Source organism: Calypte anna, chromosome 5, assembly GCF_003957555.1.
Source record: "Calypte anna isolate BGI_N300 chromosome 5, bCalAnn1_v1.p, whole genome shotgun sequence".
NCBI classification, from domain to species: Eukaryota; Metazoa; Chordata; class Aves; order Apodiformes; family Trochilidae; genus Calypte; species Calypte anna.
The window spans coordinates 740,130-757,958 of record NC_044250.1 but is presented as its reverse complement, the minus strand read 5'-3'; the positions used below and the strand labels follow the sequence as shown (position 1 = coordinate 757,958).

General features: G+C 47.4%; 1 protein-coding gene across 11 annotated transcripts in view; it reads left to right on the top strand.

Moving 5' to 3' along the window:
• Positions 1-4,209: 4,209 nt before the first annotated feature.
• The window catches only part of PAK6 (p21 (RAC1) activated kinase 6), a 38,434-nt gene continuing 24,814 nt past the window's right edge, over positions 4,210-17,829 (top strand). For 5 of the 11 annotated variants that reach the window (XM_030451056.1, XM_030451052.1, XM_030451059.1 and 2 more), the window contains exons 1-3: positions 4,938-5,113; positions 16,435-16,743; positions 17,121-17,242. In XM_030451056.1, coding sequence (XP_030306916.1) covers positions 16,730-16,743; positions 17,121-17,242 — 136 coding nt within the window. In that variant the 5' untranslated portion in view covers positions 4,938-5,113; positions 16,435-16,729. Of the gene's footprint in view, positions 4,262-4,555; positions 5,114-16,240; positions 16,300-16,434; positions 16,744-17,043; positions 17,243-17,829 lie in introns of those variants that run through there. The other 6 variants (XM_030451055.1, XM_030451060.1, XM_030451061.1 and 3 more) reach the window with 6 other exon arrangements.

Here is a 17,829-nt window from a genome sequence, read left to right as displayed (position 1 = left end):
GTAGGTCACCTGGAATGGTATTGCTGTCCAGATGATGCTTGTTCTCTTCCCTGGGTAACCTGCAGTAGGAAAGTTGTTTGTTTGCTTTTTCTATGCTCAGCTTATTTCCCTGCTTCTAAAGTGTTCCAGTGGTATCACAGGTGTTTAACGAGGGGAAGGTCATAAGAATAGAAGTGATTTGTGATGTTGGACACTGCTGTACAGCACTTTTGGATCCTCCTTCTCAAGCTGAGAATCTTATTGCTTGCCATTTTTCTTCTGATCCATGTCCCAGCAGCAGCTCTGAGCTTTCTATCTGTCCCTGGAGTTCTGGCTGGCCAGAGAGTGGGAAGAGAACAGGAGCTGCTCCTATTTCTTTTTTGTCCCTTGCTAGAATAGTACTACACTAAGAGGTTCTCCAAAGGCTACAGAAAAGGGAAAAGGGTACAGAAGAGCTGAGCTTTTAACTTTCTCAGAAACTGAGAAGCTTGACTGGTGCTCTGGATGCCTTTTTGTGCACTTCAAGTCACTGAGCCCCACCAAATGCTCCCAATAAAAAAAAAATCCAGGCTGGTCAAATGTGCATGAGATGTCCATGTGCTGTGAGGGCAGCAAAAGCCACAGGTCTGGGCCCTTTGCTGGCTCTGGGAGCTGCACCTGGGTTCCAGGGAATTGCTGCCATTATTTCTGGGGCTCATCAAGATGGGGACTACACCTGGGAGATGCAGATGATCCCCATTACCTCGTTAGTGTCTGGTAATGCCCAGCAACCTTCCCTTGCCTCATTACTCTTGCTTGACTGGGATAAGAGAAAGATCTTGATAGCAAAGAGAATTTTAAAAATGCTTTGGTGAGTCATTTGTGCTATCTTTGGTCTGAAATGGAAAGAACTGTAGAAGGAAAAAACTCCTAATTATTTTTCATGAAGAACACTGTCATTTACAGTGTCATTCTGACTGACCTACCAGACTCTGGGCTCCATCCATTGATTACTTCTTTGTTTCCACCAGACATACTATAAATCAGATCCAAGTGGTTTTTAGCTCTTGAAATTTATGAATACTTTTAAAAGTAGACAAATTACACTCCGTGCATGTGCATCAGCAAATAATTCTAAATCTTCCTCTGTGCTGCTGCTGATTTCCCAAATAATAAATATTCCAAAATGGCTTTGAGCTAAACTGTAACTTCTGAGGTGTTGCCCCATGCTGTGCACTGGTGATTTCCCCAGCAATGCTGCAGTGTACAAAAGCTCAGTGTTCTTATTCTGAGTTATTTGACTCTGGTCCTGAGAGCTGGGGGCAGAGTCTCTCATTCAGCCCTGGGCTATGGGCACTGCTCTTCCATCAGTGTGCATGTGTTTGAAAAGATTGCTGCAGGAAGTCTGAGGCTCCTTTAGCAGGTTCATTCTCTTGCTTCTTACTCTTTTACCCTCGTTGCCCCTCTGCTTGGTTAATCTAGCAGAAAGCCATGTTTAGAAAATGAGAAATAAGGAGGTTTCATTGCCATTCATTCTTTATCTGATAGAATATTTTAAATTATTAAACAGGCATGTGAACGTTTCAGGTCACTCAGTAAGACCAGGAAAGAGCTGTTCCTTTTGTTGGATCTAGAAATATTTGTTCTCCACTCTCCAGTAGCAATAACTACCATCCAAAGCCACTCAATTATTGATCCCATGGCTCCAGCTGGAATGGCAGTGTGATGTCCTGCACAGGGCCAGCAGCTCAGTGACTAATGTTCTGTTCAGCTCCTGAGCTTCTGTCTGGTTTTCCAGTGCTTTGGATTCTCCTGATGCACAGTTCTTCAGCATCTCTTGAGTTGTGTGGTTCTGTTCTTGAAGCTACCCTCCTGTTTTGGTGTACTGAAATAGTTAAATAATTGTTCACACAAGACTCCCTGTACAGGGGAAAGCCTTGCTGGAGCATTGCAGAATTCAGCAGGGGGTATGGCTTGTTGCTCCATGGCCTGGGTAGCCAGGAGAGGCATTCTGGGCCATTCTGCCAGAGCATGGGAGCTGCATTTATTCCTAAGGAGCAAACCTGGCTTAGTGCTCTGCCTGTGCTGTGAACTGACCTGGCTGCAGCTTGACCTTTCCTGAGTCTGTTCCATGGCTTCCCAGCCCAGATCTGCTGCTGTCCTGCTTGGGAGTTGTGTGGCAGGGATTACATCCAACTGCAGGGAGGCTCCTGTGCTTTTAGTGGTTGTTAGTGCCTTCTGCTGTGTTTTCTAGGGGAACCATGGAAGCCTTTTCTTCAGGTGGAGTGTGCCATATTGTTTTATCTTGGAAACCACTGCTGAGATCCACCCAAAAGCAGCAGTTTTTATATCAAGAAGCAAAATGAAAGCATCAGCTGAAAGTAGTCTTGCCTGGCCTGAAACAAAACCTTACTGGCAACTGGTGTAAAGACAGTCTCATGTGCTTAACATATGGGGAATGTGTAACAGCAATAGTCCATTTTTATGCAATTTAAAAAGTCATTTTTCTTCCTCCTGGGAAAGCTGCTTTTTTACTTGGTGAGCTAGATAATGATGGAAAACTCACTGTGATCCTGTTCTCACTTCTTCCAACAGATAATTCCCACACAACTGAACACTGGAGCCATCTTCATCACTTCTTATTTAGGAGTTACATGCTACATGTTCTCCATGCACCAAGATCAAAATGGTTTTTTCCTTCCTATCAGCTAAACTGAGGAGTTCTATCAAAGTGAGCATTTTATCTATATACGTTTAGACTGGATGGAAATTGCTTCATAACTTTCTCAATGACAAGTTAAAGTTTCAGTATTTTTGATAAACAGCACAAAGCCTTTACATAAAGGAGGGTGTCTGTCCCCTCTCTTTTTGTGATGTGCTGTTGTCTTTCCATTCAGAAGTGGCTGTGTTTTGGTAATGCTGCCTGGACTTCTCAGGACAGAAGTTACTACAAAACCAGGAGTGTTATAAGACATCAGAATTAACTGAGCTGGAAAGCCAAATGCAGCTCTAATGAATGAAGTCCAAGAGCTGACAGCATTCAGCAGTTTCACAGGCTCAGGATTATTTTCTAACAAGAAAATTCATTTCTGAGACTTGTTGACAGAACAAGAATGGAACTGCTGCCTTTGCCTCCACCCACCCTAGCAAAGAGTGGGGAGAGAAAAGCAGCTCCTTAAAAATAGCTCTGTTCCTGCTGTATTTGTAAATTTGGTGTCAATGACATCGCCCTCTTCTCCATGGCAACTCCCTACAATGTCACAACTGCAGGGCACTACCAGAGAAACTTAAACCAGCATCTGAACAGGTTGATTCAGGCTGATTTAATTGAGAAATAGTACAGGGGGTGACAGGAGGAGGTGGGAAACATGAGCAAACAGGCTACTTGTCAGCTCTGCTTCTCTGGAAAGCTTGCATCCTTGACTGTCTCCCAAAACTCTGCCCTAGCTCCTCTTTTTGCAAGTCTTTGTCAGGAGGAGGAGGTGGGAGGAAGGCAGGCAGGCATCTTGTTCTCCATCTCCGGTGTGTCTGGGGAAGCACTACAGGTGACTAAGCAGAAGGAGCATGATTGACTCACTCCTGAGTTATTTTCTCCCCCCCCTTTTCTCCCCCATCCCATCTTTTCTGTTTGTTTTTTAGCTTTCACCCAACAGCTTGTATTTTTCCCCAGGCTCTGATGAGAAGGAATTAGCAGCAGGCATTCCTGTTACCTAATGTTCACAAAAATGTGCTTGTGGTTATCCAGGTGAGGAAATATAAAAGCCAACTCTAAAAGCAAGAAAAATGAGCTGTCTCTTGGATACACCACCTTTATCTTAAAAAAAAAATCCCAAAAGCTGCTCCTTTCTGAATGTTGTCCAGGAAATACTGAAGTACCTGGCTTGCCAGGAAACTGTAAATAACTGGCTTCTTTATCAGACTACCCATGGAAAACACCTCATTGCCTCACTGGCAGCCCTGCTGGCTCTGACTTGATTTCTAAACTGACTGCAGCTGTGGGCACCTATTTCACTTGCTGTCCTGATTAGAGAATTGGATTCTGCTGGGTTCCATTTGGGACTCAAGTAGCAGGAACTTAATGGTTACATCTGCAGATCTTCAGCTGGTGCAAACTGCCACGGCTTCAATCAGCTTAATGAATCCCTCCTCATTTGCATCCCTCTGAAGTCTGAAGCTTTAGAGCAGTTTCTCTTCTTTCTTCTGCAGAGTGCCCTGAGATCTGTTGCTGAAGTTGAGCTGAAGAAGTGGAAACCCGGTACCACGTTTTGCATTTTTGAAGCGGCATGGCAGGGACCCAGGCGAGGTATGCAAGATCAGCACAACACCCACTGAGCTGTTGCATCCAGAAAAGGAGGTGGCAGTGCTTAGCAGCTTGCTCAGTAGCACTTTGGTGTTCTCTGAGGACTGGAATAACTCCGTATTTGCTGCTCCTGGTCTGCAGTTTATAGCTCTACAGGGCAGAGGAGCCTTTAATCTCCCATTCTGCAGGTGTGAAGCTTTGTGTCTGTTACACTTCACCCCAGGGTGGGGAGGGAGTTGTCAGCAGCCACCCTGTGATTTCCAGACTTAGCTGAGGGGAAATGCACATAGAGTCTTTAGACGTTAGAGTCTTGATTAAGATCTTGCTTTTGCCTTTTGTGCAAAGTGCCACTCAACACACAGTCCCATCCTCTTTGCTGAGATCACAGCATCAGCCCACGATAAAACAGGCCCCAGAAAACATTGATTCACTGCATTACAGCAGCTTGATGTGGCTGTGCCTCTGCCAGGAGAGCTCTCGGCTGGAGGTGATCACCCCGGACTCCTCTGCCCTCCCCTGGAGAGGCTCTTTCACCTTCGGTGAATTCCAGCACCTGGCTGGCAGGAGGAGGGGGCGGTGGCACTGGGTGGCACTGGGTGGCACTCGGTGTCCTCCTCCCCGGCAGCTGGCACTGGGGCAGTGCTGGTGAGGAGCAGCTCCGAGCTGGAGGGGTTTGCATGGGCTGGAGACCGAACCCGGAGCTTTCTGAAGAAGCTTTAAGCTGAAATTGCTGAGAATTTTTGCCTGAAGCGAGAGATGTTTCCCGTGTTTTAGACAAGCAGCAACCTGCAGTCAGAAGGAGGAAGGGGCTGAATTCACCCCAGAAGTATTTCTCCAAGATCGTTTTTTTTCAAGGTAGGATTGCTGCTGGGGGAGGTTCATGGGGCAACAGGGTCCAGTCTTCTGAAGGCTGAAATTGAGGTGACTTCTAAATTATTTCTTTTTTACCTCCCTGAGCTGTAGAACTGAGATAAATCTCTGATGTCCCTGGCACTCCTGTTTTCAGGCTGGAAGTTTAAATCAGCCAATAAATGCTAATTTTCTGAGGTCTAAAGCTATAAAAAAGGGGAAAGGGGGAATGCTTTTAAGACTGCCTTTTGTCTGCCTGTGTTCTAGTGGTGAATAAATGCCATTGACTGGGCTTCTAAATTGGGTATCTAAATAGCAGAACGATGGGGGTTTTTGGAACAGTGGGTGAATGAAAGCAAAATCTAGTAAACAGACATGAGCTTATTGATTATTAATTTCATTTTGTGCTTTTAAACTTTGATAAGAGTATTTGTGGTTCTGCAAGAGGCAAAATGAAGAGGTTTCCTGCCTTGGAGCCTGAAGGTTTTTCAATAGGCTTGGTTTGAAGAAATGCTATTGAAACAAGAACAAGGAGGCAGGAAATGCTTTTAAAGCATCTATTTGAATCACACCTGAACAACCAGTTTATCACTGTCAAAAACTGTTCGTGGAGAAGCCAGAAAGTAGCAGAGAGCTCCTTGTCCCAGCTGCAGGCAATTTGTGTGAAAAACCTTATTAAGGCAGGGAAAAAAAGCACCTTGAACGTACAGGGATGGCTCAGAAAAAACTGGTGAGTAACATCTAAAAAATCCTTTATCACCGGTACCCCTCCTCCCCAGTATAAACCAAAACCTGAAACTCCTCCTAGTTGGGAACCCTCCAGACTGAGAATCGTATGCTTAGGTTGTGGTGAATAAATTACAGTCCTTGATGAAAGTACAGCTGAGTAGGAACCTTCTGAAGGTGCTGGAGCCATTGAGGAATGCACTTGCTGAGCCTGGAAGTGCAGGCGAGGGTGTAGGCGTGAGTCTGTGCTTTCTCTTTGCATGCTGATTGATCTAATGCTTGTACACAGTCCTGGTTTACTCTTGGAAGAGGAATAAAATGTGCTCATAAAAGCAAAAACATGTTTAGGGAAGTAGGTGTAGTTAGTGAAGTTCTGCAGCAGAGCTGAGGAAGGAGGGAAGAGCCTGGTGGAGTCTGTAAGAAGTGGAATCAGAATCCTCCCTGACTTGTTGCCTCCTCTTCCCAACCAACCCAGGGGGTGCCTGGAGGGAGGAAGTTGTGTTCCCAGGAGGCTGCAGTGATGTGCTGGGACTGCCAGGGAAGGGTGCTTGTGCCCAGGGTCAGGCAGGGGGTGATGGCCAGGAGGGTGCTTGGTGCCAGCAGCCCTCCTGTAACTCTGCTGTCTGCAGCTGGCTTTGGTGAAGGGGCTGGAGCAGCTGATGCACTTGGATGCTGTTGCTGCAGTTTGATTCCTCTCTGTAGGAACAGTTGAGCTGAGGAGATTCCTGCCAGGTTCCCAGGCAGCAGCCATGGATGGGCTCTGCCTCTGCCACTTGGGGAGCATGAATGAGCAACTCTTAAATTGTTAATCTAGGACAGGTTCCAAGACTCCTGTACACTGAAAGTCCTGAACACGTCGTGATCTGACTCCTTATCCAGGGACACCAAAGGCTTTGAGGAGCTTCCTACCCAGTGTGTGGACAGACTCAGCTTCAAGCTCCCCAAGCCTTGGCACCTCTGAGAGCTCCTTTGGGGAGCACAGAAGCAACATCAGAGGGTAGGGGAGTGGGGACCTGCAAGGAGGGGACAGGGAAACCCAAGAGGAGCAGCAGCAGCATGCTGGGGGCTGGTGCATGGGACAGGGCAGCAGACAGGATGGCTTTGAGGGTGTGGGAGAGGCTGCTTTTGGCAGTGTCACTTGACAGCATGACCAGTGTTAGGCACCATATTATCTTCCATGTGATGGCTCTTCAGTAAAATCTTGTAGTGCTTTTTTGCTGGTAGGATTTGGGAGGAGCCAGGGGGTCTTTTTGCAGTTCCTGAGAGAACTGTGGAGGGAGAGAGAGAAAGGAGGAAGCAAATGATCCTGCTCAAGAACACAAAGCACAGCAAGCTAGATAAAGGTGAGCCTAACTGAGGAGAGCAGGATTGGTATTTAATTAAAACTTCTGCTGAAAACCAGGCTCTTGGTAGCAGAATAAATAAGAGCAGGACATGAGTAATTCCTCTCGGGGGAATGGAGGAGACAAAATTACACTAATGTAATAATGAAGGGGGTGTGTGCAGTTGCTCAGAGGAACAGTAACAGGATAAAATGATTTTTCAATGCTGAGAAGTTCAAATGTGGTTCAAGTCAAAAGGGACTGGACCCTGTTAAATCACACACTCCTCAGGGCTCTCAGGCCAGATCAGAAAGCTGAGTTGTCTGAGTTAGTGACCCCACCATTGATGCTTTACTTGGCAATCCCAGCAGAGAGGCAGCAGATTGAGCTCCTCTGCTTTAGCAAACCATGGCAAGTTCAGTGTGTCACTTGCAGCCCTGCTGCTCACTGTGTTTTCAGTGAAATAAAAATGCTTTGGGCCCAGACTTAAGACTACTGGGCCACGTGTCATGCATCTGGAGGCAAGAAGGGACATTAAGCCAGGTTTTCCTTGTTTCCTTCCAATCTCCATTTCTAATCAAGAAATTATTTCAGAGCTCTGTCTGCATTCCTCAAGCTGTGATGCCCATTCTGGTACAGTGGTTAAACAGCACAAACTTGTTACCCATTCTCATCTGAGTAATACCCAGTGACATAACATACTTTTGTTCCATAGCTGGCTTGCATAATGCTTCAATTGCTATTGCTCCTTCCATTTCATCCTTCTCATTTCTGTGACATCCATCTGTTTACCAGACAAGATTTAGAAAAAATAAAGTAAATCCCAAAATAATAAAAAAAAAAAACAAGCCATAGAAGTGAGTGGAATAGGGTTTTAGCAAACAGATATTGGGGCTCTGGAATGAGAACTGTTGTTACCCAGCAGTAACACCAAGGCAGGAAAGTGAGAGAAAATTGTGGATAGAAAAGCAAGTAGTAGAATATTGTGAAATATGTTCCTTATTCTCCTTTCCTCCCCCTTTATCCCAACCTGGAAAAAGAACCTTACCAACCACTTCTACCCCCAAAGAAAAAACCCAAAGCACACAACCAAATAGCCAACCCAGCCCCCCCAAAGCTACCAGCCACCTCAGGAGAGTTGGCATTCTGGCTGGCTGAGAGCTGTCCTGTTTACCAGGACTGCCATGCATTGCTGTAGTCACTTCTTGGTCACAAAATTGCCTAAAAAATAGTCTCTAAGAGCATTCCTATTCCTCTGGACAGGTCTAGCAGGGAATAGCACTCTCTCAACCAAAGAGCACTTTGGAAAGAGTTGAGTGATGGGGTTTTCCCCAGCAGGTTGCCAAGGGGAAGGGAGGGAATCTGGTGAATTCAGCTTGTCTTGTGAATCCCTGAGCCTCAGAGGCTGCCATTTGCAGCAGCACTGCTTGGCTGGAAACAAGGTAAAAAAAACCCCAAGTTTAGGCAAAGGCAAGAGTAAGGTAATAGTGGTTTGTGGTAGGTATGGAAGGAAATTCCTGGTCTGCTCTGCAGGATGGGTGTGGAGCCAAACTCCAGCTCTGAGCAGTCTCACTTCTCATGGAGACCCAAGGGAGGGGACAGGTATCCTGCCCAGATGATGTGCAGATACTTGGAATGGCTTTGGATAAAAAAAGATGGGTTTGTTCTCAATATGAAATGCACCATTTCAAACTGGCAAGCAGACACACTCAGCAGTTTGAGCAGACACAAGTGTCTGTGTGAACTAATCCCTGGCAGCTTGGTGCTCTCAGCTCACTTGCTTTTCCCCTCTGAGTTTGGTTGAGGTGGGACTCTTGGTAGTGCCAGTGGCACCTTGCTGGTGGGCACCTGTGTTTCTGCAATGTGCAATGCCCTCTAAGTGACTATGTTTTGCTGTTATACATAGAAATGAAAATGTTCATGGATCTCACTAATATCTCCTAAGTTTGATCTTCTCTCTCACTGTGTCCAGAACACAGAACTGAATGGGCTGCAGAGCCTTGGTGGTGTTACTGAAAGCTTTTGGATCATGTAGTCCCTCCCTGCTGTCTTGTGGCTTCTCTTTTTTTGTTTGTTTGTTTTTCTCACTTCTGTCAACCTTTGAGTTTCCTTTCAAAGCTGGGACTTTCCAAGGCATAGTAGGAGCTGAGGGTGATCTTTTACAGCAGAGCTGAAGAGCTCTGTTTTGATGGGGAGAACTGGTACAAAAGTCCTTCATCTGGACCAGGAACAGAGGGGTTAATATGTGTAGTGGCCAGAAGGCACTACACGGAGCTTAAAATAACCAAGATCAGGATAATTTGGCTTTAAAAACCATCTGGGGCTTGATTCAGTGCTCATTAAAATTCATAGTAGCCTTTTGATTGGCTTCTGGAAGAATTAAGTGGAATGTTACACTTTATAATGAGTACTTTGGGCCTTGTCCAAGAAAGTACATAAATGCATACAATAATGTCAGAAATTAACTTGTTTCCTGCAATATCCAGCTTAGCAGAGGAATCTTGCTAGTACTTGTGGAAGTCAGTGAAAAACTCTGGTTTCAAGAGACTCTGGACTGGATCCGAAGAGCAGATGTTACAGCTGGGGCTGGGGAGAAGCCTCTCTGGGGAAGTCATCTCTGAGCTCCTCATGCTCCAGCAAGCTGCCCATTTTGGGTACACATGTCATTAATCCACAGAAATCAGAGCTCCTGTGCAGGGAAAGGTGTGGGAGAGCAGGTTGAAACCTGGATACTGTTATGGAATACTGGGCCATCAGATGGAATGGGGATGCTGTGTTTAGTTCATGAGAGCCCTCCAAGGACAAAGCAATGTCACATCTAGACCTTGGACCACCTCACCTACCCCAGGTGGTGTTGGTGGAGAAGATGCTTCTGCTTGTGGCTGCTCCTGAGGAAGCTTCCTCATTTCTGACACTTTATTATAGATACACACTCTCTGGTGTTAATAGAGGAGAAAAATATTGATTCTGCTGCTTGCTCCCAACTCAGGAATTTGCAAAGCTCTTTGGGCTTTCTGTTCTCTTCAGCTCAGTTCTAAATATGTTCTCCCTGAGCTTCTGCAGAAGAGCAGCTTGGGTGACGTAAAGCTGAGCCAGGGACTTATTTAAAGAACATTGTCATTTATTTCTGTGTCATTTAAGGGTGTATTTTTAAAGCAATCTCATAGAACTTGGGGACACCTGAACTATCTGGCTACTTCGAATTTGTGCTCTGTGATCACCTTCATAAAGGGTTGTGGCAGTTCTTGGACTGAGAGTGCTGTTTGTGGGAAGAGGCAAATGAAAGAATATTCCAAATGCCTCCCCAGGTACCTCTGTGGGGAGTCTGTGCCTCAGCACTTGGGCACAACTCTTAGCCAGGCTTCTGGTTTTCATCAAAGGTCTGAAGAACAAAAGAAAATGCTCACTTTGAGTCTTAGCAAGTATATGTTCTTAAAGGTCATGTTGGTGGAAATCACCTAAGTTTCTGGGTTTTTTATTTGAACACATTTATCTGAATTTATTTATAGAATTTATTTAGCACTCCAGAGAGCACATGAAATGTGTTTTCTAATTAGTAGTTTGATGAATGATGACTAGTAGATTTTTTCACTTTTGTGATGCTATCTTTGGAATCTCTAGATCTGCAGAACAGGAGACACCATTTTATTTACAGCTTAAGTGGCTGTGTCTGATGTTGCTCCTTTCTTTAGTTCTTTGTTTATTCTTCAGAATCTCCATATTTCCATCCATTTTATACATGTATCTCTTGAAGAGGATTCGGGTTCAGTCTTTCCACTGTGGCTCCATTCCTTGCAGCAGCCAGCAGGAGTGAGTCCTGTTCCAAAGGAAGGACAAACACCAGCAGGTCCCTGTGTAGGCTGTGTGACTGTTCATTAATCACGGGGCAGGGGCTTGGGATAAAAACATTCTTATAATTCTAGAAACAGTCAGCATGTTTCAGTCCTTTGGCTGCCTGCACATTTTAGTTCCTCAGCGTGGAATCTGGCAGGATTAGCAGTTGCACAATGTTTGGGGTAGTTTTGAATTTTGCTTTTAATGGAAAAAGTGGTGGCTGTGTGTGCCCAGCAGGCTGTGTTCTGCTGGATCAGTGTGCCCCAGAGCCTCCTGCTCCATCCCGTGTAGTATTTGGGCTCTTGTAAAGTGCAGCCTGAGTGGAGGATAACAAAAGTAAAAGGCTTGTCTGACACCCAGCAGCAAAACCCAAAAATCCCTGTTAGGGGGGATGGCAGTAAACTTCCTCCTCTGGTGCAGCAGTCACTCCACCAGCCAGGGAGGTCACAGCTAACAGTTTCCTACACTAAATAAATAAAGCTCTAAGTGGTGATTATAAACACCTGATCCTTTGCAAGCCATGCTGTGAGCTCCGGTGCATTCCCAGCTCAGGGAGAGAAAGAAACCCAAGGGGACAGTATTTGGAGGTGTTTGTTTGGGTGGCAAAACAAGAAGGTCCAGTTCCTGCACTGCAGGTTGTTGTTCCTGGGTGGTGGTGGTGTGACTGTCTGTCTGGCTGACCTGTAGGCAGGGCTCCTGGAACAATCCAACCTTAAAAACAAGTAATAATAAAACAATAAAAAAACCCCCACAAACAGATTTCACGTCCCTCCTCTCTCCAGTAAAATTAAAAGCTTTTTGGTGCAAGGAGCTGCACTGCTGGTGTGTGGTACAGGCGGCTGTGGAGTTGTAGCAGTACAGCTCTGGGAGCTGAGCTGCAGTGTCAGTGAGAGGGAAGCAGACACTGGGTTCAGCTTCAGCACTTGGCAGAGGTTGGGATAAACTTCGGATGCTCATCCCCACGGCAGTGTTCAGCCTTCCCCTCTCCCTCAGCCTCCATTCAAAGAGCTGCTCCTTGCCTCTGCCAGCCTTCCCCCAGCTCAGCTCCCCATCCAAACTCCTGCTCTGGGGTTGGGTGGCTGCTGCTGGGAGGGTGACAGTGACACCAGTCCCTGGCACCAGGAAGGGTGCAGCTCTCCCAGAGGGGCTCCAAGGCAGGTTCCCTGCCTCCAGAAAACAGCAGCTGGGATGGGAGCCTCCTCTGCTGCACAGAATCACCTGGCTGGGTTTTGACAAGCATAAACTCCAGCTCCCAAATTATTGGAGGCTCTGGAGCGTTGGGTTTGAACATACCCAGAGGTAGAGAGTGAGTAACAGCAGCAAATGGTGTCTGACTTCAGCCATCAGGAGTTCTCTGAATTCTGCTAATACTCTTGCACTAGCTGACTGACCTAGTTATTCTGGGCAGAAGCTGGAGTCTGTATTCCTCCTGTGTCAGCCAGGGATTTCAGTCTGCATTTATTTCTATAGCATCTTTAAGGATCACAGCATGCTTGAGAAAAAACAACAGCTTAAGCTGCCTCTCTTCTGTGGCAGTGAGGCTTTGCCCCAGTCACTCTGCCAGTGTGCACAATGACTTTCCCAAGGTGACCTGGAGAATCCATGGAAAAGGTGGGCAAGGCTGGCTTCCTGCTGTGCCAGTGCAGGGCTGATCATCCTGCCTGTGGTGGGAAGCAGCAGATAGACCTTTTGTAGAGGGTGGCACAGACTTGTCTGCTGGAGAGTGGTGTTGCTTCTGTTGCAACCTACGAGGTCTGTGAAGAAGTGGGAGATGGCTGTGATCCAAGCTGTATTGATATTATCTGCAGGGAATGTCTACCAAGCCACAGGAATTTAACCAGTAGCAAAACTGCATGTCCTGTGTGCAGGTCATCCTTCTGAGCTTCAGCCTCAACTTCTCATTACTAGGAGTTAAAATTATAAAGGGTCTGCTCTTTCCTTCCTCTCTTTAAGCTTATTCTGCTTTCTTGCCTCCTGTGTTCTCAGCTCCCAATGCTCCAGCCTGGTGTTCTCAGGCTGTGCTTTGCCTGGCTGGGGTTCTGTCCCGGTGCTGCTGGGAGCCTGAAGCAGCACTAATTTTCTTCTTTCATGTGACCCAGGATATTGGGTGGTGTGGAAGCCCCAGGCTGCTCTGCCAGGCTTGAGCAGGGGCTGTGTCCTGCTCTAGAACAGTGGGCAGAGGGGAGGAACGTGCTAAACCAACTTCCAGTTCTTCAGCTTTGGTTCATTTCACTTTTTTTGTTGGTTTTGAATAGGGGCAAAAGAAAAGGAAGGTGGATTAAACCTTCAGCCTTGGAGATACTTCAGAAGCTCAGTGGATGAGCTCATGCAGTGGGAGTGCAGATAAGGTTTGTCCTTCAGGACACCACCTTCCTAATGTCAGCAATGCATAGTAAGCAGGAGGATAACCCTAACATTAGAGCAAGCAATCCAAGCAGTGCTGCCCACCTCTGAATGCAATAGCCTGGGGGAAAGGAGCCAAATGTAAGCACTTCTTTAAAGCGAAACTGCTTCTGGATTGCTCCCTCCTTATCTCCAGTCCTGGCTAATGTCCTGTGCTGATTATGAGACTTGCAGACTTGATCCTTATCTCCTGCTTCCTCCCACCGGTTGATGCTGATGCTTTGTGGCTTTGCAACACACCCTTTCTCCCAGTGACCTCTTTGTCCCAATTACTGGCATATTTTTTCACTTCTCTGGCCAGCTGACTCTGGATTCCAGGAGCCAGGGAAGGGAAGAGAGACCACACTTGGATGGAAGCACATTTGTGCCTCCTATAAATCCTAGAGCTCAGAGGAGCCCTGTTAGGAGGTCCAGTTCTGAACCACAGCCCAGGTCCATGGGTGGAACAGCTTTAGTTCTTACTGGGATTTCTGGATGCATGAGATTTACTGTGCCTTGGTGTTAAGCTTCTCCTGGAAGCTCTGTTGAAGCAGGATAAATTTTTCCTAAGAGCTTGCCTGATTGCCACAAGCTCCAAACAGGTGGCCAAGTATGTTCCTCCTGGCTGAGGTGGAAGAACAATTTCATACATGGTAGCTGTGGCCTTGGTGTCTCAACATTTTTTATTTGAAGGTTAGAAGTGCCCAGTCTTGCCTCTTGGCATAGTAAAAGGTTGAAAAATTCTGCTCTAGTGGAGATGAAATGGACTTAAATGGAGTCTCTTGCAGCAGCAGAGCAGGACGGGAGGTTCTGGTGCTTCCCTGCCACAGTGGGGTGAGAAATGAGGCAAGATCAGCAGCTCTGAGCTGAAAGTTGCTTTGCTTTGTGTCTGGGGAGGGCATGTGGAGTAAGGAATGGCCTTTGCTGTGCATTAAGTCAGTCTGCAATCCCAGCATTGAGGCAATGATCCCCGGGGCACTTCTTGCTGGCAGTAACAGCTGAGACAGGACCTGAATGAGCAACCTGGAGTACAGCAGCTGGAGGGGTGCTGGGGTGTGTATGCCTGTGTTTATATAAATGTGATATAATTATTTATATTATCTTGTGCAATTCTCTAGGTAAGACGGGAGCAGTGGGCAGGGAAGGAGCAGTGAAGTGTTTAATAAAAGGACAGTTGCTAAAGGGGAAAATTAGAAATGCATCACTTTTACTGGGAAATTTTTCTTCAAAGTGTGTAGGACTGCTGGGACCAAACTTGTGAACAGAAAGACTGGAAAGTGTCCTGATTTTTCATTAAGACTGCAGGCAGCAGAGGTTCACACCAACTCAAAGCTGCCTTGGTTTCATCTGAGGTTGTGTCTTGAGAAGTAAAATCAGGCTCTTCCATTTATAAAGAACTTGCACCTTGTTCTAGAAGGCTGCCTTGTATCTCAGCCCAGGAAATGCAATGGGTATGCAAATCTGAAGCCAGTCCCAACCCTGGGTGACTCCTTGTAGAATATAAATGACATTTCTTTGTGATGCTCCCAAGGCTGCCCTGGTGTAGATGGCAGCTCAGCAAAGCAGAGATGCAGCAGATGCCAGGAAGAGTTTGCACTCCCTGTAGTGTTTCCTCCACACCACACCAAGCAGGATCCTGCTCTGTTTCCTCATCTTCCAACCACTGCTTCTGCCTTGCAAGTTCCAGTCTTCTGGAGGAAGAGTGCTGTCCCTCTCTCTTGAGAGATCATTGTTTATTACAGTTAACATGAACTTTTTTTTGATGACATCTGTGCATGGGGCCTGTCCTGGCTGCCCATCCCCAGACTGAAAGGAACCTGGCTAACTTTATTTCCTCCACCCTGGGGATGCTGCAGCAAGGTAACAGGCAGGAAATCTCAGGCTCTGGCAGGCAAGGACCTGCAGTGTAATGTACAAGTGGTGACAGCACTTTCAGGAAGCAGCCTTCTGCAGCTTAGCTAGCAGCTCTGGAAAGGAGGATTAGGAACCTCAGACCATCAGCTCTAACACCAGGGTTTCCTCTGCATTCCCTGTACAAACCCCAGTTCTGGTCCTTCTCTGTAATCTTACTGTAGGTCATGTGCACTCCAGCTGGATCTGTGACTCTGGCTCCTGCACTGAGATCCCACATCCTGGCTTGGTGGGATGAGTAGGTAGGAAGAAAAATGGGAATGTGGCTAAAAGGTCACTGGGCTGGCCCATCTCTGCTGGACCAGCCACTCCTGGCAGTAATTATGACAGCCTAATGATTATTTGCAGCCTGTCATTCATTTATTTATTTTAAGGGCAGTTCAACAAAACCAGTGTTTAAAAAAAAATAATCATAGGGCTGGATTTTTAAGGCTTTTATCTCTGCTTTGTAGAGCTAAAAATATCTTGGGGTTAAGCCTGCATTGTTAGTGGTTGGGAGAGGCCAAGGATCCTCTTTATTTGCAGCAGCTTATGGGTGTGTTGGCATAACCCCTGCCCTGTCCTGCAGTCCCCAAAGTGTCCTCTAAGGCTGCTCCCTCCCAGCCAAGCCCATCTGAGCAGGGATGGAGCTGCTGTCCCACTCAACACAGGTCACTTGTGGAGGTGCCTTTTGCCAGGAGGCAGTAAAGCCCGGGGCAGGGCACAGGCTGCCCAACAGGATTACAGGGTGGTGATCCCAGACTCCAGACCTGGCAGCACTGACTCATGCCCAGCGACAGGGAAAAAGGAAAAGCACCAGGTCATGTGCTGCTCATCTGCAATGCAAATAAATTGTTGGATTCTTCTGTAGCCACCCATATAGCAAGCAACCAAAGCTTTGCTACCAGGAATGAGAAGGCATTGGTGGCAGGTCCTAAAATCTGCAGGTGTTTGGATTCCTTAGACCTGCAGCAGCTCCAGCCCTGAGGCTGTGCAGCCTGGAGAGGAGAGCTGAGGAGCAAGTCAGAGCTTTAATAGGTCAGCAGTGAAGTGGGGGGGGTAAAAAGGGTGGAGGGAATGGGAGAGGATCTCCCCAAGGTCCCTGCTTGAGACCCAGCAAACCTTGGTGCCCAGGTGTGACTCTGAGCTCTTCCTCTCTCTCATCCTCTCTAGGGACCAAAAGGTGGAGACGCTGAGAAGGCGAGATGGTCCCAGGAGGCTCCGTGTGTCGTTTGCCAGGGAACAGGAACCTGAGGCTTCTCCACGCCGGGCGCTTCTGTGTCCCATCTCCTACCACACCCTGAAATCAAACTGAGCAGCTGAGGTGAACCAGGCCCTGCACAAACATGTCAGCCTTGCCTCCACCCCTTTTCCTTCTCCCGCTTTCTCCTGCCCTCTTTCTCTCCCGAGTTTCTCGGCGCGGATCCCGGTGGCCGAGCGTCCCCACCTCCCCGCTGCTGACGGAGCCATGAGGACTCAGGGGTAAGCTCCCTCCTGACCCTTTTGGGAATCTCCTCTGAGTGGCCTGAGAGCCACCACAGCCCCGTCCCTCGTGGCCGCTGCTCCCTGCGGTTTCTTTCCCTTTCCAGAGGACTGGGTTTGTCAGTTCCAGGCTCTGCTCCCCGGTGGCCGTGCTGCTACAGCTTAACCCGTTCCCTCCGGCACCGAGCCTACTCCTGCCAGGCAGCAGCCTCAGGATCACACCAGTGCTGGCACTGCCAGCCCGGGGCAGACTGGGAGGGGGAATGGTTCTGGGGGGTCATACAGTTTTTTTCTCTCAAGGGATGGTTCTGGAAGGGAAGGAAAACCAGGAGCTGGATTCCTTTGGGAAGGAGTTTACTTCATCTTTACTCCTATAGCCCAGCAACACCATCCTCCAATCAGCTCTGCTGCATGACAGTGGGAGAGTTCCCCTCCAGACCCTTCTTTCTCCATTCACGTGGAATTGTCCTCTGCCGGCGTTGTTGCAGCAGAACTGCCAGTAAGATTGTATTTGTTTTGTTCTGTTCCTTTCCAATGTGTTTTAGGTGGGCCAGGGTATGGGTCAGTGGTGCCTGGGGTCTGGTGGTTTAGCCTATGGACACCCGAGATGATGGGGAGAAGAAGATGCATTGCTGAATCTTGCAGGGTGATGATCTTAAAAACATCAGGGTGAAGAAGGGGTTAAAAATTACTCTGGGTGATGCTTGAGAAAGCAGAAGGCATGTCAGGAACATGCATGCTTACTGCCTTTAGGAGAGACATGGCAATTCCTCCTCTTGAGTCTCTTGCATCTGCAGGGACCCTCACCACCTCCTGTGAAGAGCTCTGACTGACTCGCCCATTCAGAGCCCTCGTGTCTGCTGGCTGCCCTGCCAGCCAAGATCCTTTCAGCACCCCTCCTGAAACCACAGTGTGGTGCTCATGTGGATGGGTGTGTGAGTGTATTTTGACAATCTGAAAGGTGGCTGATCTCCCATTGAAGTGACACACTACGTTTCTATTGGGTATTTGTACTTAATTATTTTTGCTAGGTGGTAACCAACATACACAGCCCAGGTATTCACAGCTGCACAGAATAGCTCTGTC